This window comes from Bos javanicus, chromosome 10, assembly GCF_032452875.1.
Source record: "Bos javanicus breed banteng chromosome 10, ARS-OSU_banteng_1.0, whole genome shotgun sequence".
Taxonomy (NCBI): domain Eukaryota; kingdom Metazoa; phylum Chordata; class Mammalia; order Artiodactyla; family Bovidae; genus Bos; species Bos javanicus.
This window is the reverse complement of record NC_083877.1, coordinates 50,369,548-50,396,893: the sequence shown is the minus strand read 5'-3', so window position 1 is coordinate 50,396,893 and position 27,346 is coordinate 50,369,548. Positions and strand designations below refer to the sequence as shown.

Here is a 27,346-nt window from a genome sequence, read left to right as displayed (position 1 = left end):
CACAGCAGGAACTAACATTGTAAAGCGACTATACTTAAAAAAAACCCCAAACTCTATCATTTTATGTAAATGGATATCAGTAAATTTAACAGAAGCCTTAAAATAAGAAAGAAGAAGAAGAAAAAAGATAATAAAGAAGGGCCATTCAAGCAAAATTCTAATTGTATCTCAACTAGAAGTACTGGGTTATTTTAGCAAAGAATGGTTGGTGTGGGGAAGAGCAAGAGGGGACAAAAGTAAAAATCCTTCCACGTAAGTCATCCTGGGTGAAGGGTGAAGGAGGGTAGGTGTGCCTTATGTGGAGGAGAGCAGTGCTGTGCAGGGAAAGAGCCGGGAGTAGGTGCAGATATGGTTATAAAGGTTGGGAAAGGTGAGCTGAGCCATTCATGGACCATCGATGGCCAGGGATGCTCCCCAGATAACAAAGGGGAGAAAAGGTAATGCATGGTAACCTGATTAAACCAGGCAAAACAGGGGAAAGGAGAAAGGAAACAACAAAAAGCAACATAAGTTGTAAATATAAAGTGAGGTGTAACAATAAGGTCCTGCTGTATAGCACATATTCATTTAACTATATTCAATATCCTATGATAAACCATAATGGAAAAGGATATGAAAATGTATATATATATATGTATTAATATGTATGTATGTATAACCGAGTCACTTTGCTGTGCAACAGAAATTAACGTAACACTGTAAATCAACTACAATAATTTTTTTTTAAAAAGTGAGATGGAGGGACTAACAAGAACAGAAAGCAGCATAATGTCATGAGTGAGAGCCCAGTCAGTGGAGCCAGGCTCCTAGTGCCAATCCCAGCTCCCTCATGTACTGACTGTGGCTTTGGGTAAGTTACTTGACCAGTTAGAGATTTCACCATCTGTGAAATGAGGGTAATAACAGTCCCTCCTTCATAGGGTATTGTGAGGATTAAACGAGTTAACATACCTATAGCATTTAGAACAATGCCTACTGTAATTAGACCAAGCAAGTGTTTGCTTTATTATTTATAAAGTCTAGTAGCAATTTTAATATTAGGTAAGATGAAGCAACATTACAAGCACTAAATCAGATTAGGAAGGTTATTATATAATGGCCATGGCCACTTTGATCTTAAATCTGTATGTGCCAAATAAAATGGCAGCTAAATGAAGTAAACGGCATTACAAATGAAAGGAGACCTTGAGGAAGACATTTTACAGTGAGAGAATTCAAGATCTAGTAGGCAAAAATAGACAAGATCTAGAGAAAGTGAATAATGAGTACTTTCTTAGTGGTCCACTGGCTAAGACTACTTCATGCTCCCAATTGCAGGGGGCCTGGGTTCCATCCCTGGTCAAGGAATCAGATCCCACATGCTGCAACAAAGACTGGGTGCAGCCAAATAAATAAAAACTCTTAGAAAAGAAAATGAGTAATGGAATCAGCAAACTCAGTCTAATATGCAATATTGAAACTTTTGTTCTTCAAATAGTTTTTTTGCATGGAACTTTTGAAAAATCAGTCATATGTGACAAAGCAAATTTTAATACATTAAAAAATTAGGTTTACAGACCATACTTTTGATCTTCAGTTCAGTTCAGTCGCTCAGTTGTAACCGACTCTTTGCGACCCCATGCATCGCAGCATGCCAGGCCTCCCTGTCCATCACCAACTCCCGGAGTTCACTCAGACTCATGTCCATCAAGTCCATGATGCCATCCAGCCATCTCATCCTCTGTCGTCCCCTTCTCCTCCTGCCCCCAATCCCTCCTAGCATCAGGGTCTTTTCCAATGAGTCAACTCTTCGCATGAGGTGGCCAAAGTATTGGAGTTTCAGCTTTAGCATCATTCCTTCCAAAGAAATCCCAGGGCTGATCTCCTTCAGAATGGACTGGTTGGATCTCCTTGCAGTCCAAGGGACTCTCAAGAGTCTTCTCCAACACCACAGTTCAAAAGCATCAATTCTTCGGCACTCAGCTTTCTTCACAGTCCAACTCTCACATCCATACATGACCACTGGAAAAACCATAGCCTTGACTAGATGGACCTTTGTTGGCAAAGTAATGTCTCTGCTTTTGAATATGCTATCTAGGTTGGTCATAACTTTCCTTCCAAGGAGTAAGCATCTTTTAATTTCATGGCTGCAATCACCATCTGCAGTGATTTTGGAGCCCAGAAAAATAAAGTCTGACACTGTTTCCACTGTTTCCCCATCTATTTGCCATGAAGTGATGGGACCAGATGCCATGATCTTAGTTTTCTAAATGTTGAGTTTTAAGCCAACTTTTTCACTCTCCTCTTTCACCTTCATCAAGAGGCTTTTTAGTTCCTCTTTACTTTCTGCCATAAGGGTGGTGTCATCTGCGTATCTGAGGTTATTGATATTTCTCCCGGCAATCTTGATTCCAGCTTGTGCTTCTTAATTAATACAATTAGAAATAAATAATAGAAGTGATGAAAAGAAAACTTGAAAATGAAGAAATCCTAAGTAATTCTAAAGATACTTAGATATCCTTAGACCAAAGAGAAGTTCAAAACTGAAATTGAAAAACTTTACACCCAACCTATGCCCACAGCAAATGCTGTACTAAAGGGAAAATATCTTCATTATTAAGGAAGAAATAGTTAAAATAAAGGAATGTCGTGCTCATCTTTTAAAATTTAAAACCACAAGTTAAAAAAAAAGGTAAAGAGAATTCATAAATACTTAGGCTGACATCAGACAAATTGGAAATTTTAAAAAAGTGACTGAAAGGGGAAGGATATACTGTGAGAAGTCAAAAACATTCTCTTTGGAAAGATGGAAAGAGAGTGGTTAGTGGTGCAGGGAGTGTAGAGGAGAGAATATGGGGAGTGGAGGAGGGAAGGGAAAGAAAGGGATGAGCAAAAGAATAACGAAGTGTTCAGAGAAACATCTGATACAGACTTTTGCTTTTGAGAGATCTCCTGTTCCCTAGGATTCAGGTTTTCTTGTCTGTCTGTCTCTCTTTAGTGCTTCAGTCTCAGATTCTTTGCTGGTTTGGCAGGCAACATTGCACCATGGTTAGGAGCACAGATTCTGGAGCCAGGCAGCCTGGGCCAGTCCCAGCTAGCCACTGGCTCTCCAGATGTTATCCGTTCAGCTGTTGGTGCCTCACTTCCTGGTGCAGGGATGCTGAGAGTACCTCCCTCACAATGCTGTGTGGATTTGTGCATGTCAGCATGTAGTGCAGCCCCAGGCTCCTCCCAGGACGTGCTCAATAAACTTTAGGGGTGTCCTCTTCATCGCCATCATTCCTTTGCAGATTTCCCGGGATGGATGCTCCTTGAGGTCATGTTTTGTGCTGGGTCACTCTGTCTTTCAGCAGTTCTGCTTTCATTTAATGTCTTTTCTCTGAGATGCATTCTACCATTCCAGTATAAATATTGTTACCAAATAGGTACTAGAAAGAATCATTAGCATTTGTTGTATTTACCATGTAGTGGGCATTGTGCTTGGAGAAGGCAATGGCACCCCACTCTAGTACTCTTGCCTGGAAAATCCCATGGAAGGAGGAGCCTGGTAGGCTGCAGTCCATGGGGTCGTGAAGGGTCGGACACGACTGAGTGACTTCCCTTTCACTTTTCCCTTTCATGCATTGGAGAATAAAATGGCAACCCACTCCAGTGTATTTGCCTGGAGAATCCCAGGACGGGGGAGCCTGGTGGGCTGCCGTCTATGGGGTCGCACAGAGTCGGACACGACGGAAGCGACTTAGCAGCAGCAGCAGCAGCAGCAGCAGCAGCAGGGATTGTGCTTAGTGCTTTATATGCATTATCTTATGTAATTTCCCATAAAGTGGCCTTAAGAGTATAGTCACCGTTACTATCAACAGATGAAGAAAAGGAAGCTCAGAAAGCTCTAGACACTTGCTCAGGATCACACAGCTAGAGGGACTGACATTTGAACCTCTTTGTCTGATGTTATTCTTCGCCCCTTTTTCTTGATTTATTACTTCTCAGATTTAGGGATTGTTTGCCTAAAACAATGACAATCAAAAAGCACACTGGAAAAAAAAAAAAAAAAGCACACTGGAGTGGGGTAAGACCTCTGTACCACCTTCCATGAGTCCAAGTTCCTGGTCTCAGCTTTGCCTCTGCCTACGGCGGAACCTCCATCCAGTCACCTGACATCTGAGTCTAAATGTTTTTACTGGTAAATGCAGGACCTTGGTCTGAGTGACATCTCTGAGGTCTCTTTCCAAGCCCCTGGTTCTCTGTGGATCTGTACATCAGGTGATGCTTATAAAGGAGCCTCTTCTGAAAGGAGTTAAACATTGCTATTTTTGCCAGAAGTATCAAATGCGTCTGTGGTACCTCGTGAGTTCCCAGATGACCTCGTTGGTGTTTTTGTGTGTTGCCCAGGTACTCCAGGAGCAGATCCGTGCCCGGGACAACATTAGCTACGGAACTAATTCTGCCTTAAAGACCCTGGAGATGAGGCAGCTCTCTGGCCTGGGGGATCTCCGGGGAAGAGTGGCCAGGTGGGTTGTCAGGTATTTGTATCTCTGTGTATCAAGAGTGATTTCTCATCAACTTCATTTTAATGGGGAATATATTTATGAAGCACCAAAGCAGAGTCTTTGTCTTCTCCTAGTACATTGTCTCCTTTGCCCATAAAATCTACTGGTGGAAGTTAGACCTTGTTTTGAGTAGCCCTGGTTCAACTGTACTTCTGTAGTTAGAGCTGTGTGTGTGGAAGGTGATGAGCGGAGGGCTCAGTTGACCTGTGTAATTTGCTAGATGAATGTTATATTTATTGAGCTCAATAATACAATGTTGGAACTTATAGTTTGTATGTCTTTTTTTGGAGGGGAGCATTTTACATATCTCATTTATTAGCTAAGATGATCAGGACTAACTGATTTAAAAAATTTTTATTAATAAAGTAAATCTAACATTTATTTTTTCTTATTTTAAATTAATTTTTATTGGACTATAGTTGCTTTACAGTAGTTGGTGTGTCTTTTTAAAATTTCATTTTCTCCGAGGTATGGCAGAAATCAACACAATATTGTAAAGCAATTATCCTTCAATAAAAGATAAATTTTTTTAATCTTTTCATTATTCTTTTTTATTACCTTTTCTGAAAGTATCAGTCCATGGTAGATTGTACACTTGAAAAAGAGACCTTTCCTCTCGGGTCTTAGGAAGGGTGCTGTTCCAGGGACTCACTTCTGAAAAAGTGCCCCATGGACCGACCAGCAGCGTCCCTGTCACCGGAGGTTTGTCAGAAATGCACAATCTCTGAAGCATTCTCGGGCCTCTTCTGCCCTCTGCTGATATTAAGAGTCAAGCATGCGTGTACATGGGAGCCGTGGAGTTAACAGGCAATTTGAATCAGCTTGCAGTGAAAGTGAGGGTGGTCTGCAGAGAGTGGGAAGGGAGGAAAGGATCCAAGGTCTCTTTGGACCAGACAGGGTTTTAGAGGATATTTGTGCCAACAAAACTTGAAGGACTCTGAATATCGGGCCTGTGAATTCAGGTTTGCTGGATGACGTTGGTCTCACGGCAGAGGGCTCCCGGTTGCCACTCTCCTGAGTTCTCTCCTCATCTGGGTGAACTCCAGTCTCTGTAAGGCCCGTGGTGGCAGATGCCCCCTTGAGCGCCTTATGTCTCTCTTCGCTTGCACTGTACTTTCAGCAGTAATCACCTGCTTGTTATTCCCCGATTGGATCAGGCTCTCCTATATCTGTGTCTTTGTGCTTGCTGTTCTTATACCTGCCCTCTCCTTTCCTGACTTCTAGTCAGCCTTTAAAGTTCAGCTTAAGTTTTACCTCCTCCAGGAAGTTTTCCCAGATCCCTTTCTCCTGAACTTACCTACCACTCTCTGTGCTGTTGAGTCTCTCTGTTGCCTTGGGGCACAGTACTTCATCTTTTTGTAACCTCAATGCATAGAACAGTCTCTGGAAGACAGTAGATACTCAATAAATGTTTATTTGGATGAATTAAAGATTTGGAAAATCACTGTTAACTGGACTTGAAGTTTTTTTTTTGTGGAGATCAGCTGAAAGGAAATCCCAGCTCTGTTATACCTCTCAGAATTGGGAGGATCTAAAGAGCTTCCGAGCTACAAGGCAAGAGTAGGAACTTCAGGAGAACTCTAGAAATTTTCCTAGTCACTTGAGTTGCAGATGAAGATTGAGTGAGGTGATATATGGAAGGGGCTTAGTGTGTACATGAGATGGAGTGAATATAGAGCAGATAGGACCTGTTATTGTCTCAGGGGCAGCTGCCATGAAATTATCCTTGTAACACTGGTTCTAATTACAAAATGGAGAAATTGTTTTGAAATACTTTCAGGAATTTTACATTTTTCCTCTGCAGTTTCTTATTAACGGCTCTACCCAGCTTGTTCCTTCTCTGTAGCAAATGCTTTTACTCTGAAACAGTCAAAATAATGTGTTGTGAACACCACATATTTTTGCTTTATTTTGTGGCTCTATTCATTTTTCTTCTGGAATGCTAATGAGACATTGATTGTTGAAACAAACTCATGTGAAATAATTCCTGGGGAAAGTTTTAACTTTCTTCCATTAATTATGTCATGGTTTTGAAAGGATATGAACTCTTTAAGTGTTAGTCTTGGATTACCAGGCTGCAGCCTGGTAGGCTGCAGTCCATGGGGTCACTAAGAGTCGGACACGACTGAGCAACTTCACTTTCACTTTTCACTTTCATGCCTTGGAGAAGGAAATGGCAACCCACTCCAATGTTCTTGCCTGGAGAATCCCAGGGACGGTGGAGCCTGGTGGGCTGCTGTCTATGGGGTCGCACAGAATCAGACACGACTGAAGAGACGCAGCAGCAGCAGCAGCGGTATTATTTCAGGTTTTAGTTTATAGTGTTCATGGATCCATTGGTGAAGTAATTGATATGAAACAAACCCTGACCTCCCTGGAGAGCCAACAGGAAAGGGCAAAGGATAATTCTCTACAGAAATGATAGACACCCTTACTTCACTAAGCAGAACACACCTGAACAGGACTGTCTCAGAGAGTTTCCCATTCCTCCCTAACCCAAAGCCTGGAGTCTAGCTTTTCTGTTCCTACTGGGACATTTGGTCCATTTTTTGGCTTACTATCTTTATTTGTCCAAGACTCAGTGGCTTCCTCCACTTTGCTGTCTGAGATCTGTTTGCATGGTATCAGAGTTTTAGAGGAAAAATACCTGTGTACTGAGGCAAGTGTGCAAGTTCCCTCAGATTAAGTCCAGGTGCAAAGAAAAAACAGATGGGATATCATCAAGTTAAAATTTTTTGGCCGTTATAAATAATGCTGTTATGCACATTCACATATGAGGTTGTGTGGTCATATGTTTTAATTTCTCTTGGATGTGTATACCTAGGAGTGTAGCTATTGAGTAATACGCTTTGTATATATTATAACTTTTGTTAAAAACTGGATGTTTAGGTAGTATATTGTAGCAATCCTGGAAACTGATGCCCTTGGGCTTGTTTTTATTGTTTGTTTGGTTAAGTGACTTAGCTGGACTATGTTAGTGATGTCTGTTTCTCCCACAACACGAAGCCTCTAATGTTAGGATAAATGCCAATCCTCAGAGGCTGCACAGTCAGCCTGTGATGATAGCAGTTTTTGCAAGGCTGTCTGTGACCATCTCTTTCCTTCATATTTTATTAAGCTGCCTGCTTCTGTTGGTGACACACCCAAATCTTAGGCTCCACTGATTCCTTGCAGATTGCTCTACTGTTTTTTTCTTTCCTGTTTGCTTACTTTTTTCTTCTTTGCAATTTAATCACTTTAAAAATTGCTTTTATTGTATTATTATACAACCTGGTATCCCCAATATATTTCTTTTTTAAGTTGTAGTATAATTGATTTACAATATTATGCTAGTTTCAGATGTATAGCACAGTGATTCAATTATACAACTATGTGTATATATATATGTATATTTTAAGATTATTTTCCCTCATAGATTATTACAAAATATTGAGTATAGTTCCCTATGCTATACAGTAAGTCTTGTTGGTTATCTATTTTATGTATCTCAATGCATGCGTGCTCAGTCATGTGCGATTCTTTGTGACCCCATGGACTATATATAGCCTGCCAGGCTCCTCTGTCCATAGAATTTCCCAGGCAAGAATATTGGAATGAGTTGCCATTTCCTTCTTCAGGGGCTCTTCCCTACCCAGGGATCGAACCTGTGTCTCTTGAGTCTCCTGCATTGGCAGGCAGTTTCTTTACCACCTGAGTCACCAGGGGAGCCCTATTTATATACAGTAGTATGTACCCATTATGCTGTACTGTTTCTGACAATGTCCTAGGATGTAAATTGCTGTGTAGTCTGATTCAGTTAAATCACAACCAGCATTTAAGGGCTAATGATGTATACATATAATCAGTTCAGTTCAGTCGCTCAGTCGTGTCCGACTCTTCGCAACCCCATGAATTGCAGCACGCCAGGCCTCCCTGTCCATCACCAACTCCCAGAGTTCACTCAAACTAACGTCCATCAAGTTGGTGATGCCATCCAGCCATCTCATCCTCTGTCGTCCCCTTCTCCTCCTGCCCCCAATCCCTCCCAGCATCAGCGTCTTTTCCAATGAGTCAACTCTTCGCATGAGGTGGCCAAAGTATTGGAGTTTCAGCTTTAGCATCAGTCCTTCCAATGAACACCCAGGGCTGATCTCCTTCAGAATGGACTGGTTGGATCTCCTTGCAGTCCAAGGGACTCTCAAGAGTCTTCTCCAACACCACAGTTCAAAAGCATCAATTCTTCGGCGCTCAGCCTTCCTCACAGTCCAACCCTCACATCCATACATGACTACTGGAAAAACCATAGCCTTGACTAGACGGACCTTTGTTGGCAAAGGAATGTCTCTGCTTTTGAATAGGCTATCTAGGTTGGTCATAACTTTCCTTCCAAGGAATAAGCATCTTTTAATTTCATGGCTGCAGTCACCATCTGCAGTGATTTGGGAGCCCCCAAAAATAAAGTCTGACACTGTTTCCACTGTTTCCCCTTCTATTTCCCATGAAGTGATGGGACCAGATGCCATGATCTTCGTTTTCTGAATGTTGAGCTTTAAGCCAACTTTTTCACTCTCCCCTTTCACTTTCATCAAGAGGCTCTTTAGATCTTCTTCACTTTCTGCCATAAGGGTGGTGTCATCTGCATATCTGAGGTTATTGATATTTCTCCCGGCAATCTTGATTCCAGCTTGTGCTTCTTCCAGCCCAGCTTTTCTCATGATGTACTCTGCATATAAGTTAAATAAGCAGGGTGACAATATACAGCCTTGATGTACTCCTTTTCCTATTTGGAACCAGTCTGTTGTTCCATGTCCAGTTCTAACTGTTGCTTCCTAACCTGAATATAGGTTTCTCAAGAGGCAGGTCAGGTGGTCTGGTATTCCCATCTCCTTCAGAATTTTCCACAGTTTATTGTGATCCACACAGTCAGGCTTTGGCATAGTCAATAAAGCAGAAATAGATGTTTTTCTGGAACTCTCTTGATTTTTCAATGATCCAGCGAATGTTGGCAATTTGATCTCTGGTTCCTCTGCCTTTTCTAAAACCAGCTTGAACATCTGGAAGTTCATGGTTCACATTTTGCTGAAGCCTGGCTTGGAGAATTTTGAGCATTACTTTACTAGCATGTGAGATGAGTGCAATTGTGTGGTAGTTTGAGCATTCTTTGGTATTGCCTTTCTTTGGGATTAGAATGAAAACTGACTTTTTCCAGTCCTGTGGCCACTGCTGAGTTTTCCAAATTTGCTGGCATATTGAGTGCCGCACTTTCACAGCATCATCTTTCAGGATTTGAAATAGCTCAACTGGGATTCCATCGTCTCCACTAGCTTTGTTCGTAGTGATGCTTTCTAAGGCCCACTTGACTTCACATTCCAGAATGTCTGGCTGTAGGTGAGTGATCACACCATCGTGATTATCTGGGTCATGAAGATCTTTTTTGTACAGTTCTTCTGTGTATTCTTGCCATCTCTTCTTAATATCTTCTGCTTCTGTTAGGTCCATTCCATTTCTGTCCTTTATCGAGCCCATCTTTGCATTAAATGTTCTTTTGGTATCTCTAATTTTCTTGAAGAGATCTCTAGTCTTTCCCATTCTATTGTTTTCCTCTATTTCTTTGCATTGATCGCTGAGGAAGGCTTTCTAATCTCTTCTTGCTATTCTTTGAAACTCTGCATTCAGATGCTTATATCTTTCTTTTTCTCCTTTGCTTTTCACTTCCCTTCTTTTCACAGCTATTTGTAATTATATATAATAATTACTATACGTGAAAGATGGGCAATCTGATGTTTTAAGTTTCATTACCTTTGTTTTTTTCAACTTACATTAGCTTTATTGCTGTTGATTGAAAGAGATCAAACTGAAACTAGAGCTATTTCATGCAAGTGCCTTTCACTGCAATTTAATAACTAGAAGAAAACAAAACCAAACCCCAAAACCAAAGCACTCTGTCAGTGTGTATGCAGTCACGGGCACCTGGGAATTTAAGTTTATAATAGTCATATAATGTGTTTTTATATCATGAAACCCCTTTTACTTTTTTTAAAAATTAATTTATTTTTTAATTGAAGGATAATTGCTTTACAGAATTTTGTTGTTTTTTCTCAAACCTCAACATGAATCAGCTATAGGTATACATATGTCCCCTGCCTTTTGAGCCTCCCTCCCATCTTCCTCCCCATCCCACCCCTCTAGGTTGATACAGAGCCCCTGTTTGAGTTTCCTGAGCCATACAGCAAATTCCCATTGGCTATCTATTTTATATATGGTCATGTAAGTTTCCATGTTACTCTTTCCATACATCTCACCCTCTCCTCCCCTGTCCCCATGTCCATAAGTCTGTTCTCTACACCTATTTCTCTATTGCTGCCCCGTAAATAAATTCTTCAGTACCATTTTTCTAGATTCCATCTATATGCATTAGAATACAATATTTATCTTTCTCTTTCTGACTTACTTCATTCTGTATAAGAGGTTTCAGGTTGATCCACCTCATTAGAACTGACTCTAATGCATTCATTTTTATGGCTGAGTAATATTCCATTGTGTATATATACCACAATTTCTTTATCCATTCATCTGTTGATGGACATCTAGGTTGCTTCCATATTCTGCTGCTGCTGCTGCTAAGTCACTTCAGTCGTGTCCGACTCTATGCGACCCCATAGACGGCAGCCCACCAGGCTCCCCCGTCCCTGGGATTCTCCAGGCAAGAACACTGGAGTGGGTTGCCATTTCCTTCTCCAGTGCATGAAAGTGAAAAGTGAAAGTGAAGTCGCTCAGTCATGTCCGACTCTTTGCGACTCCATGGACTGAAGCCTACCAGGCTCTTCCGTCCTTGGGATTTTCCAGGCAAGAGTACTGGAGTGGGGTGCCATCACCTTTTCCGAGATTGCTTCCATGTTCTAGCTATTGTAAATTGTGCTGGAGTGAACAATGGGATACATGTGTCTTTTTCAATTTTGGTTTCCTCAGGGTGTATGCCTAGGAGTGGGATTGCTGGGTCATATGGTGGTTTTATTCCTATTTAAGGAATCTCTATACCATCTTCCATAGTGGCTGTATTAATTTACATTTGCTCCAAAAGTGCAAGAGCGTTCCCTTTTCTCCACACCCTCTCCAGCATTTATTGTTTGTAGACTTTTTGATGATGGCCATTCTGACCAGTGTGGGGTGATATCTCATTGTAGTTTTGATTTACATAGCTCTACTAATGAGCGATGTTGGGCATTGTTTCATGTGTTTGTTAGCCATCTGTATGTCTTCTTTGGAGAAATGTCTGTTTAGGTCTTTTCCCCACTTTTTGATTGGGTTGTTTGTTTTTCTGGAATTGAGTTGTATGAGCTGCTTATATATTTTGGAAATTAATCCTTTGTCAGTTGTTTCACTTGCTACTATTTTCTCCCATTCTGAGGGTTGTCTTTTCACCTTGCTTATAGTTTGCTTTGCCGTGCAAAAGCTTTTAAGTTTAATCAGGTCCCACTTGTTTACTTTTGTTTTTATTTCCATTACTCTAGGAGGTGGGTCATAGAGGATCTTTCTTTGACTTACGTCATCAAGTGTTCTTCCTATGTTTTCCTCTAAGAGTTTTATGGTTTCTGGTCTTATATTTAGGTTTTTAATCCATTTTGAGTTTATCTTTGTGTATTGTGTTAGGAAGTGTTCTAATTTCATTCTTTTACATGTAATTGTCCAGTTTTCCCAGCACCATTTATTGAAGAAGCTGTCTTTGACCCATTGTATATTCTTGCCTCCTTTGTCAAAAATAAAGTACCCATAGGTGTGTGGGCTTATTTCTGGGCTTTCTATCTTGTTCCATTGGTCTCTATTTCTGTTTTTGTGCCAGTGCCATACTGTCTTGACGACTGTAGCTTTGTAGTACAATCTAAAGTCAGGAAGGTTGATTCCTCCAGCTCCATTCTTCTTTCTCAAGACTGCTTTGGTGATTAGGGGTCTTTGGTGTTTCCATATGAATTGTGAAATGTTTTTGTTCTAGTTCTGTGAAAAATGTCATTGGTAATTTGATAGGGATCACATTGAATCTGTAGATTGTGGTTGGTAGTATAGTCATTTTCACAGTATTGATTCTTCCTACCCAGAAACATGGAATATCTCTCCATCTGTTTATGTCATCTTTGATTTCATTCATTAGTGTCTTATAATTTTCTGTGTACAGCTCTTTTGTCTGCTTGGGTAAGTTTATTCCTAGATATTTAATTCTTTTTGTTGCAATGGTGAATGGGATTGATTGCTTAATTTCTCTTTCTGATTTTTCATTGTTAGTATATAGAAATACAAGTGATTTCTGTGCATTGATTTTATATCCTGCAACTTTGTTAAGTTCACTGATTAGCTCTAGTAATTTTCTGATACTATCTTTAGGGTTTTCTATGTACAGTATCATGTCATCTGCAAATAGTGAGAGCTTTACTTCTTTTCTGATCTGGATTCCTTTTATTTCTTTGATTCCTTTTATTTCTCTGATTGCTGTAGCTAGGACTTCTAGAACTATGTTGAATAATAGTGGTGAAAGTGGACACCCTTGTCTTGTTCCTGATCTTAGGGGGAATGCTTTCAGTTTTTCACCATTGAGAATAATGTTTGCTGTAGGTTTATAATATATGCCCTTTACTGTGTTGAGGTAGGTTCCTTCTATGTCCATTTTTTGAAGAGTTTTAGTCATAAATGGGTGCTGAATTTTGTCAAAGGCTTTTTCTGCATCTATTGAGATAATCATATGGTTTTTATCTCTCAATTTGTTAATATGGTATATCACATTGATTGATTTGTATAGATTGAAGAAACTTTGCATCCCTGGAATAAACCCAACTTGATCATGGTGAGCTTTTTGATGTGTTGCTGAATTCTGTTTGCTAAAATTTTGTTGAGGATTTTTGCATCTATGTTCATCAATGATATTGGTCTGTAGTTTTCTGTTTTTGTGATGTCTTTGTCTGGTTTTCATATCAGGTGATGGTGGCCTCTTAGAATGAGTTTGGTAGTGTTCTTTCAGTTCAGTTCAGTTCAGTTGCTCAGTCGTGTCCGACTCTTTGCGACCCCATGAATCACAGCACGCCAGGCCTCCCTGTCCATCACCATCTCCCGGAGTTCACTCAAACTCACGTCCATCGAGTCGGTGATGCCATCCAGCCATTTCATCCTCTGTCGTCCCCTTTTCTTCCTGCCCCCAATCCCTCCCAGCATCAGGGTCTTTCCTAGTGAGTCAACTCTTCGCATGAGGTGGCCAGAGTATTGGAGTTTCAGCTTTAGCATCATTCCTTCCAAAGAACACCCAGGGCTGATCTCCTTCAGAATGGACTGGTTGCATCTCCTTGCAGTCCAAGGGACTCTTAAGAGTCTTCTCCAACACCACAGTTCAAAGGCATCAATTCTTTGGCACTTGGCTTTCTTCACAGTCCAACTCTCACATCCATACGTGACCACTGGAAAAACCATAGCCTTGACTAGACGGACCTTTGTTGGCAAAGGAATGTCTCTGCTTTTGAATATGCTATCTAGGTTGGTCATAACTTTCCTTCCAAGGAATAAGCATCTTTTAATTTCATGGCTGCAGTCACCATCTGCAGTGATTTTGGAGCCCCCCAAATTAAAGTCTGATACCGTTTCCATGTTTCCCCATCTATTTCCCATGAAGTGATGGGACCAGATGCCATGATCTTCGTTTTCTGAATGTTGAGCTTTAAGCCAACTTTTTCACTCTCCACTTTCACTTTCATCAAGGCGTTTGAGTTCCTCTTCACTTTCTGCCATAAGAGTAGTGTCATCTGCATATCTGAGGTTATTGATATTTCTCCCGGCAATCTTGATTCCAGCTTGTGCTTCTTCCAGCCCAGTGTTTCTCATGATGTACTCTGCATATAAGTTAAATAAGCAGGGTGACAATATACAGCCTTGACGTACTCCTTTTCCTATTTGGAACCAGTCTGTTGTTCCTTTCTCTGCAGTTTTTTGAAGGAGTTTTAGAAGGATAGGCATTAGCTCTTCTCTAAATGTTGGATAGATTTCTCCTGTGAAGCCATCTGGTTCTGGGCTTCTGTTTTTTGGGAGATTTTCGATCACAGTTATCACAGTTTCAATTTCAGTGCTTATAATTGTATTGTTCATAATTTCTATTTCTTCCTGATTCAGTGTTGAAAGATTGAACTTTTCTAAGAATCTGTCCATTTCTCCCAGGTTATCCATTTTATTGCCATATAGTTGTTCATAATAGTTTCTTATAATCCTTTGTATTTCTGCATTGTCTGTTGTAACCGCTCCTGTTTGTTGATTTGATTCTTCTCTCTTTTTTTCCTGATGAGTCTGGCTAAAGGTTTGTCAATTTTGTTTATCTTCCCAAAGAACCCACTTTTGGTTTTATTAATCTTTACTATTGTTTCTTTCATTTCTTTTTCATTTATTTCTGCTCTGCTCTTTATGTTTTCTTTCCTTCTACTAATTTTGTTTTTTTTGTTGTTGTTCTTTTTTTCCAGTTGTTTTAGGTGTAAAGTTAGGTTGTCTAGTCTGTTTTTCTTGTTTCTTGAGGTAGGATTATATTGCTATAAACATCCCTCTTAGAACTGCTTTTGCTGCATCCTATAGGTTTTGAGTTGTCATGTTTTCATTGTCATTTGTTTCTAGAAATTTTTTGATTTCCCTTTTGATTTCTTCAGTAACCTATTGGTTATCTAGCAACATATTATTTAATCTCCATGTGTTTGTGTTTCTTACAGTTTTTTCCTTGTAATTGATACCTAGTCTCATAGCATTGTGGTCAGTGAAGATGCTTGACATGATTTCAATTTTCTTAAATTTACTGAGGTTTGATTTGTGACCCAAGATGTGGTCTATCCTGGAGAATGTTCCATGTGTACTTGAGAAGAAGGTGTATTCTTCTGCATTTGGATGGATTGTCATGAAGATATTAATGAGATCCATCTCATCTAATGTGTCATTTAAGACTTGTGTTTCCTTATTAATTTTCTGTTTTGATCTGTCCATTGGTGTGAGTGGGGTGTTAAAGTCTCCTACTATTATTGTGTTACTGTTAATTTCTATTTTTATGTCTGTTAGTATTTGTCTTATGTATTGAGGTGCTCCTATATCATGAACCCCTTTTATTAATGTTGAGTTATTTTCTAATATAGATATGTCCCAAGGCTCTCTTACAAAATGCAGTGAAAACATGGGAACAGACCAAAATTTACACAAAGGGGACAAACAAGTTGTGGAGCAATAATAAGGTCTTCTCAGGATGATATAGGGTGTTTCTCTCTTTTCTACTCCTGTCTCTCACCTCCTTTTTTCTTTTCTTTTTTAAACTTTTTATTTTGTATTGGCATATAGCTGATTAAAGGGCTTCCCCAGTGGCTCAGCATTAGAGAATCTGCCTGCAATGCAAGAGATGTGGGTTTAATCCCTGGGTCAGGAAGGTCCCCTGGAGGAGGGCATGGTAACCCACTCCAGTATTCTGGCCTGGAGAATCCCATGGATGGAGGAGCCTGGCTACAGTCCATAGGGTCGCAGAGTTGGACATGACTGAAGTGACTGAGCACACACATAGCCTAAATGTTGTGATAGTTTCAGGTGAACAGTGAAGGGACTCAGCCATATATATGTATCATAAAACCTCTTGGTAATGCCAATATTTTGTTAGGCCATAACACCCATATTAGAAGCTTAGATTATGATACAGTAGTCCCAAGGGAATACACCCCAAGACTGCCAGTGGGTGCCTGAAACTGGGAATAGCACTGAAGCCTCTCTCTATATATATACTATGTTTTTTCCTATATACTATCCCTGTGAGAAAGTTTAATTTATAACTTAGGCAAAATAAGAGATTAACAATAATTAATTATAAAATAAAATAATTCTAAGAGTTTACTGTAAAAAATATTGTGTGAATGTGGTCTCTCTCTCAGAATATCTTATTGTAGTGTATTTACCTTTGCAAGGTTGTGAGATTATAAAATGCCTATGTGAAGAGAAGTAAAATGAATGACATAGGCATTCTATAAGTGTCATTGCTTTTTAAATGCCATATACTACCATGTCACAAGCTGTAAGAGAAGATCTGCCTAAGCGTGAAACTCAAATCATGTCTGTGGTTAGACATTTGGGACCCTGTTCTGGACTTTTAATCACCTCCTTGCCGTCGTTGATCAGACAGCCAAGTGATAGAGTCATTCTGCCACCTAATTGCCACAACCAAGAGCTGTACCGGGAAGACAGCTGCCTAAAGACCCGAAAAGGGAAATTTTGGAATGAATACATTAGCAGTTCATTGATAATATTACATCAAGATAAAACAGGACAACTGGTCGGAATTCAGTGCAGGTTCTTGTTTAACTAAATCTACTGAGTTGTGCCCACAGCTACATGCGAGCCCCAAGGCTGCCTTTTATGATGTGTGTTTTTTGAAAAGAAAGGAAGGGGGCTTCCCTGGTGGTCCATTGGTTAAGAGTCTGCCTGCCAATGCAGGGGACACAGGTTTGATCCCTGGCTCAGAAAGATCCCACATGCAGCTCAGCTCGTGTGCCACAACTATGCGCCTGCACTTTTCCATACTATTCTGTCACTTGTTTCTTCATGACCATATACTGTGGGCCTCCTTCCAGTGTGCACATGGATCTGACTTACTTTTTGATTAAATATGGGATATTCTGTTCCATGTATGTATCATAATTTAATATATTTAGCCACTCCTGTATTAATGGAAATGTGTGTTGTCGCTCCGATACTTTGACCACCTGACGCGAAGAGCTGACTCATTGGAAAAGATCCTGATGCTGGGAAAGATTGAGGGCAGGAGGAGAAGGGGAGACAGAGGATGAGATGGTTGGATGGCATCATTGACTCAATGGACATGAGTTTGAGCAAGCTCCGGGAGATGATGGACAGGGAAGCCTGGGTGCTGCAGTCCATGGGGTTGAAGAGTCGGACATGACTGAGTGACTGAACAACAGCAATGTTGTAGTGTTTGTGTTTCCAAGTGAGACAAAATATGGAAGCCAAGCTATAGCTAGTGCAAATCTGTGAGCCATGAGCTTTAGGATCATTTTGAGACCTTTTCAAGTAACTTATTTAAACATAGTCTGTCCCTTGAACTGCTTTGTGAAGATGATGAACTGGTATGATGTAAATTTCCATCCAATAAGCTGTTATTTGAATTGGAAAATAATATTTTTGTATTTCATGGTAATTTAACACTTCAGATTTCCCCAGATATAATTTAGATAATGTATTGCTCAAAAATTTTGAGCTCAAAATTAAAAAGAGGGGTCTGACTTTGATATTGTTTTTAAGCATCATTTGTGAGTGGGGATGATTTTGAGGACTAAATGAACTAATATTTTGTTCCTGCATGTTTAATTCATGCATAATATTATGCATCTTGGACAGTGCATGCTGCTAAGTCGCCTCAGTCGTGTCCGACTCTGTGCGACCCCATAGACAGCAGCCCACCAGGCTCCCCCATCCCTGGGATTCTCCAGGCAAGAACACTGGAGTGGGTTGCCATTTTCTTCTCCAATGCATGAAAGTGAAAAGTGAAAGTGAAGTCGCTCAGTCATGTCTGACTCTTAGCGACCCCATGGACTGCAGCCTACCAGGCTCCTCCATCCATGGGATTTTCCAAGCAAGAGTACTGGAGTGGGGTGCCATTGCCTTCTCCGTGGACAGTGCATGGTACGTAGTAAATATTCCTTATAGTCATTCATTGGCAAGTATTTATTGAGCCCCTACTACAAGCAAGGCAATGTGCTCGGCACTAGGGTTTTAGTGATAGAAAAGGCAGTTGCCCTTCTTCCTTAAATGTAGTTTATATTCCTTCTAATAGGAGAGCTAGACATTAAGCAAATTATTGCAAAATAATTATTTATTTCACTTATGATTCTGGTTTATAGATTTTGGGGGAGTTTCTATAGAAATGATATCATGTGCATATATTGGCAGTTTAATTTCTTCTTTTCTGATCCTCATATCCTTCGTCTCTCTTTTTTGTCATCTTGTACTGGGTAAAATCTTCAGTACAGTTAATTAGAAATTTAAAAATGGGCATCTTTCTCTTGTTTTCAACTTTATGAGAATACTTCCAGAGTTTTTCCATTTTTTGGATGATGATTAATCATGGATTCATCAGATTTGGGAAGTTTTCTTGCACTCCAGATTTACTAAGACTCTTTATAATCTGTACTGAGTTTTCTCAAATGTTTTTGCATCTATTTGAATCCCAGATTTCTCTCTTAATCTGTTAATGTAAATTTAGCAAGGTGGTTACTAATATTAAAGTACAAAGATCAGTTTCTTTACTATAAACCAATAGGAAACAACTAGAAAACATACTTAAAATGAAGATGTTATTTAAACTAAAATCAGAGAATGTGTAGTAACTAGGCATATATCTAACAAAAATTGTTCAAGACGTCTTGAAAATTAAAAAAAAATTGGTTAAGAAATAATAAGAAAACATAAATAAATAGAAACATATTATATTCAAGGGTAGGAAGTCTTTAATATCTTTAAAAATATCAGTTTTCACAAATGAATCTTCAGAATCAATGAAATTCTAATTAGATTCCAGAGTTTTATGGAGAAACTTGATGATTATAATGTTTGTATGTCAGAGTTAAGAGTCAGAAACATTCAAGATACTTATGAAGATGACCAAAGAGGGGAGAATTGCCCTACTAGATACCAAGACTTGCTATGAAACTGTAGTTGTTAAGATGTTATGTTGGTGGCTTAGGGATAGAGAAATTGAACAATGGAATGGGATAGAAAGTCCAGAATTGAACCACACATGTATGGGACTTTGATATATGCCATAGATGGCATAGCAGATCCGTGGAGAAAGGAGAGACTGTTAAGTAAATGGAGCTAGAAAATTTATTATCCATTTCAAAAAAGATTCATTTTTTCCCTATCTCATACCAAATATAAAATCACCTCCAGATGAGTAAAGGACTTAAATGCTAAACATAAGACTTAAAACTTTTAATAGAAACATATAGAGAAATATCTTTTAGACCTTTTGGTAGGGGAGGATTTCTTCTTGATATATAAGGCATTGAGATGTTTGATTATGTTAAAATTTAAAGTATTGCTCATCATTTTTAAATAAGAAAATGAGACGTTACAAATGGAGGAAGACATTGTATAGTAAAACGTGTCAAGAATATATGTACAAGTTAAGAATAATGCAAACAATCCAGTGCAACAATGGGTAAGAGACATGAACTGACATCAAAGAATAAACACGTATGGCCAATAAACATGTGAGGAGATTCAGTTTCATTGGTTGATATTGAAATAAAAATGTAAAAAAGCAGCAATATATGCTTTCTCACTCCCAGTAGATTGGCATCTAAAATATCCCAAAATGCCAAGCATTAGAGAGGATGTAGGTGCCCAAGATCTCTTACATATTGTTAGTAGGAGTATAAACTAGTGAGGGCTGATATTACCTCTCAGTGCTGAACATCCACATACTTTGAGATCCATCAGTTTATGCCCAAGATAAATTATTGAACTTGTACCACAGGAGGGTATGTTCATAGCAGCATTGTTTGAAATAGCAAAGTCTTGCAATAACCCAAAGTTCCCATTAGTGGAGGTTTGGAAAATAAATTGTAACGAACAATAGAATATTATTTTGTAGTTAAAATGAGTAACTACTGTAGTGTTTAACAACATAGTTGAGGCTTAGCAATAAGTGAAAACAGTAAGTATCAAAATATTACATATGACATAATGGCTTTTGTAACAGTTGAACTCAACTAATACACACATACACATATTTTTAAGAAATATATATGTGTATATATATATTAATAGATAAACAGACATGTATATGTGTGTGCAATACAGTCTTAAAAGGAGAACAAGGGAATGATGACACAGGATTTAAAGTAGGAGCAGTTATTTAAAAATAATTAACTGAATAAAGTGAGCCATGAATAAAGTGAGCTGCAGATGGTGATTGCAGCCATGAATTTAAAAGATGCTTACTCCTTGGAAGAGAAGTTATGACCAACCTAGTCAGTGTATTAAAAAGCAGAGCCATTACTTTGCCAACAAAGGTCTGTCTAGTCAAAGCTATGGGTTTTCTAGTAGTCATGTATGGATGTGAGAATTGGACTATAAAGAAAGCTGAGCACTGAAGAACTGATGCTTTTGACCTGTGGTGTTGGAGAAGACTCTTGAGAGTCCCTTGAACTGCAAGGAGATCCAACCAGTCCATCCTAAAGGAAATCAGTCCTGAATGTTCATTGGAAGGACTGATGCTAAAGCTGAAACTCCAGTACTTGGCCCCCTGCTGCAAAGAACTGACTTATTTGAAAAGACCCTGATGCTGGGAAAGATTGAAGGCGGGAGGAGAAGGGGACTACAAAGGATGAGATGGTTGGATGGCATCACCGACTCAATGGACATGAGTTTGAGTAAACTCCGGGAGTTGCTGATGGATAGGGAGGTCTGGCATGCTGCAGTCCATGGGGTCGCAAAGAGTTGGACGTGACTGAGCAATGGAACTGAACTGAAAGTGAGCCATACACGGGCCAATGATGAGTGCATGTCATGAAAACAGGAATTAGAGATAAATGATAATATAGTAATTCTTTAAGAGATGGGAATACCAGACAACTTTACCTGCCTCCTGTGAAACCTGTATGCAGGTCAAGAAGCAACAGTTAGAACTAGACGTGGAACAATGGACTGGTTCCAAGTTGGGAAAGGAGTGCGTCAAGGCTGTATATTGTCACCGTGCTTCTTTAACTTATATGCAGAGTACATCGTGGGAAATGCCAGGCTGGATGAAGCACAGCTGGAATCAAGATTGCTGGGAGAAATATCAATAACCTTAGATATGCCGATGACACCACCCTCATGGTAGAAAGCAAAAAAGAACTAAAGAGCCTCTTGATGAAGGTGAAAGAGGAGAGTGAACAAGCTGGCTTAAAACTCAACATTTAAAAGACAAAGATCATGGCATCTGGTCCCATCACTTCATGGCAAATAGATGGGGAAACAAAGGAAACAGTGACAGACTTGATTTTCTTGGGTTCCAAAATTACCATGAATGGTGACTGCAGCCATGAAATTAAAATACACTTGCTTCTTGAAAGAAAAGCTGTGACCAACCTGCTGCTGCTGCTGATGCTAAGTCGCTTCAGTCATGTCCGACTCTGTGCGACCCCATAGACGGCAGCCCACCAGGCTCCCCTGTCCCTGGGATTCTCCAGGCAAGAATTCTGGAGTGGGTTGTCATTTCCTCCTCCAATGCATGAAAGTGAAAAGTGAAAGTGAAGTCGCTCAGTCATGTCTGACTCTTAGCGACCCCATGGACAGCAGCCCACCAGGCTCCTCCATCCATGGGATTTTCTAGGCAAGAGTACTGGAGTGGGGTGCCATTGCCTTCTCCGGTGACCAACCTAGAGAGCATATTAAAAAGGAGAGACATTGCTTTGCTGACAAAAGTCTGTCTTGTCAAAGCTATGTTTTTTTCCAGTAGTCATGTATGGATGTGAGAGTTGGACCATAAAGAAGGCTGAGCACTGAAGAATTGATGCTTTTGAACTGTGGTGTTGGAGAACATTCTTGGGAGTCCATCAAACTGCAAGGAGATCAAACCAGTCAATCCTAAAGGAAATGAGTCCTGAATATGCATTGACAGGGCTGATGCTTAAGCTGAAACTCCAATACTTTGGCCACCTGATGCAAAGAGCCGACTTGTTAGAAAAGACTCTGATGCTGGGAAAGATTGAAGGCTGGAGGAGAAGGGGACAACAGAGGATAAGATGGTTGGATGGCATCATGGACTCAATGGACATAAGTTTGAGCAAGCTCTGGGAGTTGGTGAAGGACAGGGAAGCCCGGCATGGTGCAGTCCATGGGGTCGCAAAGATTCAGACACAACTGAGTGACTGGACAACAACAGCAAGTAGAAAATGATAATAATAGTGGTAGTAATAGTAATAATAATAAATTTTAAGAAGTTCAGCAAAAGAAAAATGTGGGGTATCTGGAAAGTATTTAATTGCTATATCTGATCTCCAGGAAGGGTTCAGTAAGGAAGAGACTATTGTACTTAGCTTGAGGGATGTATAGTACCTAGTCAGGTGACAGGGTCAAGGAAGAAGACTTCATCCAGAGAGAACAGCTTGGGTCAAGGCCTTAGAGTAGGGAAGAAGTGAAGTAAGTTCAAAGGCTTGCAGTGTAATGGTGTGGCTGAGTACAGAGGAAAAAAGGGACAGAATATATAAGATGATGCCGAGAGGTAGGTGGCTTGGGACTGCCTCTTTCTAAGCATTTTAAAGGATTTTGGTTTTATCCTAGAATAGCAGGAAATTGTACAAAGAATTTATACAGAATTTGGTTTGATTTTTCTTTGCTCACACCTTTGTTTCTTTGGGGTTAATACCTAGATTGCAAGGTACATCGAAATATATTCACGTTTCAAAATTTGGAGTATGTACAGCCAAGTTACCCTCAAGAAAACTTGTAAAATTTACTATTCCTCCTGCAATGTGTGATGTAGCTTAATTATACAAACTCCAGTGTTGGGCAGTAAACATTTAAAATATTTCCAATCTAGATGGATAGTGACATGATTGCTGCTTTGTGTCTCTTTTATTGTGAATATTGAAGTTTACACATGTATATATGCAGGTTTTCAGATTGTGTTTCAAAATATTAAAAATATTTTTATCAGTATTAAAATTTTTTTTATCCTAATACATTTTCTGTTATTTCCAAAGAGGATTATAGCATTTTAGTCAAATGATTAAGCTAAACAGGTTGTTCAACTTAGAGAAAATGTGAGTCATTACCAAGTAAAATCTCAAGAAGTTTGAAGTAATTGAGCTGGTAGCTTACTTTTTTCAGAGTCTATAAAAAATTAAATTTTCCGAAAATTTTCTCAGTTTGTTGTTTCTTGCATCCTACTCCTTCTCTCTGGGTGTTCTTTTCTTCTTACTGAATTCATTATTTAATGACTTTTTCAATATGAGTGTGTGGGCGATGCATTTCTTAATCTTTGTATGTCTGAAACGTCTTTATTTTGCACTTATTCTTGTATGATGGATTTGTTCCCCTCAATCCTTAGACGCTGTTTCTCCAATATCTTCTGATATTTATTGTCTTCTGGTGTCTGTTGTGTGCTATCAATCCTATAGTCAGTCAAAAAATCATTTTGTCTTTGGTATTTGGTAGCTTTTAAGATTTTATCTTTATCTTGGGTTATATGAATTTCACCGTAGTCTGTTTAGTTTTACTTATGCCACTTGGTATTCATTGACTCAGAGAAGGCAATGGCAACCTACTCCAGTACCCTTGCCTGGAAAATCCCATGGACAAATACTTTAAAACTCATGTCTTTCTTCAGTCTTAGCAAATCTACAGCCCCTGAAATATTGCTTCTTTGCCATTCTCTCCATTTTTCTTTTTAAAATTCTTCAACCTCCCTTTGACTTATGTTAGCATGCCTTTATTTGTCCTCTATCTTTCTTCACTATTTTTTCATGTTTTGCGTCTCTGTCTGGCTTTGGTGCATTCTGAGCAGGCTCCTTGCTACTTTCTTATGATTCACTGATTTTATCTTCAATCATGTTTAGTCTAGAGTTTGTCAGGTCTACTAAGAAAATTGTAGCTTATTTTTAGGATTTCTAATTTTTTTCTCTTAACCGCTTATTCTTTATTTTAACCTCTACTTAAAAAAAAATAGAGTTCTCGTGATGGATGTTAATCTATCTTTCATTTTTGAGTACCTAATACGTATGTATTTTAAGCTCAATTGATCTGAGGCCATACATGTGAGTTGAAGGAAAGCTGGCAGTAGTAAGAATAGAAGCCACAGGAGTCCAGGCTCATGTAATTTACTTCTGCCTTTAGGACCATTAGGCTTGATGTCTACATATTCCTTCCCCTCCAAGATAGCGTCCTGCCTGTGTGCCCACGTCTGGGGCTTGGTGTTCGTAATGGGCTGCCCAGATTGCCTGGTCCCCCAGTGGCCCCTGCTTAGGCATGTCGTGTCTACTGGAGCCCAGTAGCAAGCTGGCAGGTCCTTCTTAAAGCAGGAATGATTGTGTTGGAACAGGACATGACTTTGCTCTCGATTCCTAGGAGGTCATTCTGTGACTCCCCTATTAGGGTTTGACAGAGGCTTCATGGCCCAGATTATCTATCACAGATACTTTGCATACCTTTAGAACTGCCAAGTCATAAGGCTCAAGGGCAGAGTACCTGGGACCAGCTGCAGAACTTTCCCGTGCTCTGGAGCACACTCAAAGCACATAGCCTTACCGGTGGTTTCGTAAAATGGGAATAGAACTTTCAGATGTGGTAGAAGTTGCCTCCAAAATCCAGAGGCCCTGAACTTGAGAGGTAGAGGTGGCACTGTAGAGTGACGGACCACATCTGGCTCACTCTGTAAGCTTTTTGCTACTGGGCTCTCACTGCATATTCAGTTTTGTACTGATGAGCATTGTAAAGCCTTGTTGTGTTGTTACATCTCTAGTCTTATTGAGCAACATCCCTGTGGTTTAACTTAAAAACCATAACGTGAGCAGCTCTCTGAATTCATCCAAATCTCTGTTAAAAGGGATGATTCATAGTGTAGTTTCTCTGAGTGGGATCATGCACCTTGTAGTATGCAAGGAAGCTTCAGCACATGTTTTAAAATTTTGATAAGAATTTCCTTTGTTGTTTATCTGGATAGATGTGACGCCAGCATAGCCAGACTCTCTGCCGAGCACAAAACAACCTATGAGGGCCTCCAGCACTTGAACAAAGAACAGCAAGCTGCCAAACTTATCTTGGAAACAAAAATCAAAGACGCAGAGGGACAGGTATGACCTGTTTCAGGTAGCTTTTTTTTTAGGTAGCTTTTTGAAAGTGGGTATTTGTTCTTATCTAAGAATAACTTGGGTTTAATTATTTCCTGCAGGAGAAACTAGTCAGGGCACTCAGCATAAGCATCCCTCTTCTTCCTCCTCCTTCTATTTCACTGGAGTGGCCCTTTGTAAGAATGCAACCAAAATGCCAAGATTGTCAGTACACTCCTAATTTTAAATATTCTTTTCCCTCATTCTTCAAACAATATGTTCCAGAAATTCTAACTTATATTTCCAAAATCATGTCTTAGACAGGTAAGTGATAAAAGTGTTGTTTTACAGGCTTTTACAGGCCACTAATCCCAATTTTGGATTCAGGAGATAGTTTATTCATAGGATTTATGGGCTGTCTCATCACATAGTTTGTATATGGGGAAAGATTAGAACAAAGCTAGAGGGTTGCTAGCTTATAAATTTCAGAGTATTCTACCTTGCAATTCACAGGTTAATTTCTTAAAGCAAAATTCTTGGCATTTCACAGTTTGTTTTTTGGCTACTTAGAAGTTTTCCTTTGCCGTAATGGGGCCTGTCTTCTAGGACTTTCTCTACAATGTCTGTTTTACTTGCTGTTCTGCATTTGAAGAGAGACCACTCCAGTATTCTTGCCTGGAGAATTGCACTTCATGGTTTTATAATAATCAATTTTTTTACAGAAACAGCTTTGGATCCTTATTGGAGGCAGCTGGGACACAAATATGTCTAATCCAATAAATTGACTAGGTACCCCCTTTTATTAGAATGAAAAAAAAAAAGTGTTAGTTTCTCAATCATGTCTGACTTTTTGCGACCTCATGGACTGTAGCCCACCAGGCTTCTCTGTCCATGGGGATGCTGCAGGCAAGAATGTTAGAGTGGTTTGCTATGCCCGCTCCAGGGGACCTTTCTAACTCAGGGATTGAACCTGCATCTCTTACATGCCAATGCCAACAACATTGGCAGGTGGATTCTTTACCACTAGCCCCACCTGGGAAGCCAAAAAATTATGTTTCCTGATAACTTAACCTGCATCTGGAGGTAAATCTGAGACCTAATAGGTTTTGTAAGTGATAAGAATTCCATCCTTTATGACTAGTAGCCACACTAACGGTAGAAATTCCAAGGTAAAAATGACTTCTATTTTATGCCAGCAGGTGGAAGTCTTGGTCCTGGGCAGGAGCTGGGCTTGCTCAACAGAGACCTGTAGTTGAGTGCTCACTACATGATGAATATTTTGGCAGTGCTGCTGGTCTTGATATTTTTTTTGGCTATGTCCTGCAGCTTGTTGGGATCTCAGTTCCCTGACCAAAGATTGAACCTGGACCACAGCAGTGAAAGCCCAGAATCTTAACCACTAGGCCACCAGGAAACGCCCCTGGTCTTGACTTTTGATGGGTGTGTGTAAAAGAAATGGAAGTAGAGAGATTAGGTGGACTCCTAAATGAATTTATTACATTAGATTGAATTTAATGCCATGGACGAGAATACATGTCACTAATGTTTTTTGAAATTAGCTCTGAAAAGGTTTGATATGGTATTTACAAGCGAAGTTTCTTTTCCAGATCTCTCAGCTTTTAAACAGAGTGGACTTGTCAATATCAGAACAAAGCACCAAACTGAAGATGTCCCACAGAGATAGTAACCACCAGCTTCAGCTTTTGGATACTAAGTGAGTAATCAACTTAGAAAAATCTGTTATGGTTGATGTTCTTTATACTACAGTTTTTTCCCTTTTGATTTTTGTTTATTGTACAAAGTGAAAACCGTAATGGAAGTTCACAGGGAAAGTTTCCTTGTAGCCTGTTACCACTTTACCTTCCTAATTATTGTTTTTAGTGACTGGATAATAATCCATCTATTCATCCAATAAATATTTCTGGGCCTAGATGAACATGGCCTGGGTGCTGAGAATCTGAAGAAGAACAGGCTTTGTTTTTACCCCTGGGGAGCTGATAGTCTAGGGAGTTGATGAATGTTAATGGA

At 39.6% G+C, this 27,346-nt stretch overlaps 1 protein-coding gene across 2 annotated transcripts in view; it reads left to right on the top strand.

Annotated features, from left to right (window-relative positions):
- The window catches only part of FAM81A (family with sequence similarity 81 member A), an 85,677-nt gene that overhangs the window by 42,286 nt on the left and 16,045 nt on the right, over window positions 1-27,346 (top strand). For both annotated transcript variants that reach the window (XM_061431136.1, XM_061431137.1), the window contains exons 4-6: window positions 4,369-4,487; window positions 25,213-25,342; window positions 26,926-27,032. In XM_061431136.1, the coding sequence (XP_061287120.1) occupies window positions 4,369-4,487; window positions 25,213-25,342; window positions 26,926-27,032 (356 nt within the window). The remainder of the gene's footprint in view (window positions 1-4,368; window positions 4,488-25,212; window positions 25,343-26,925; window positions 27,033-27,346) is intronic.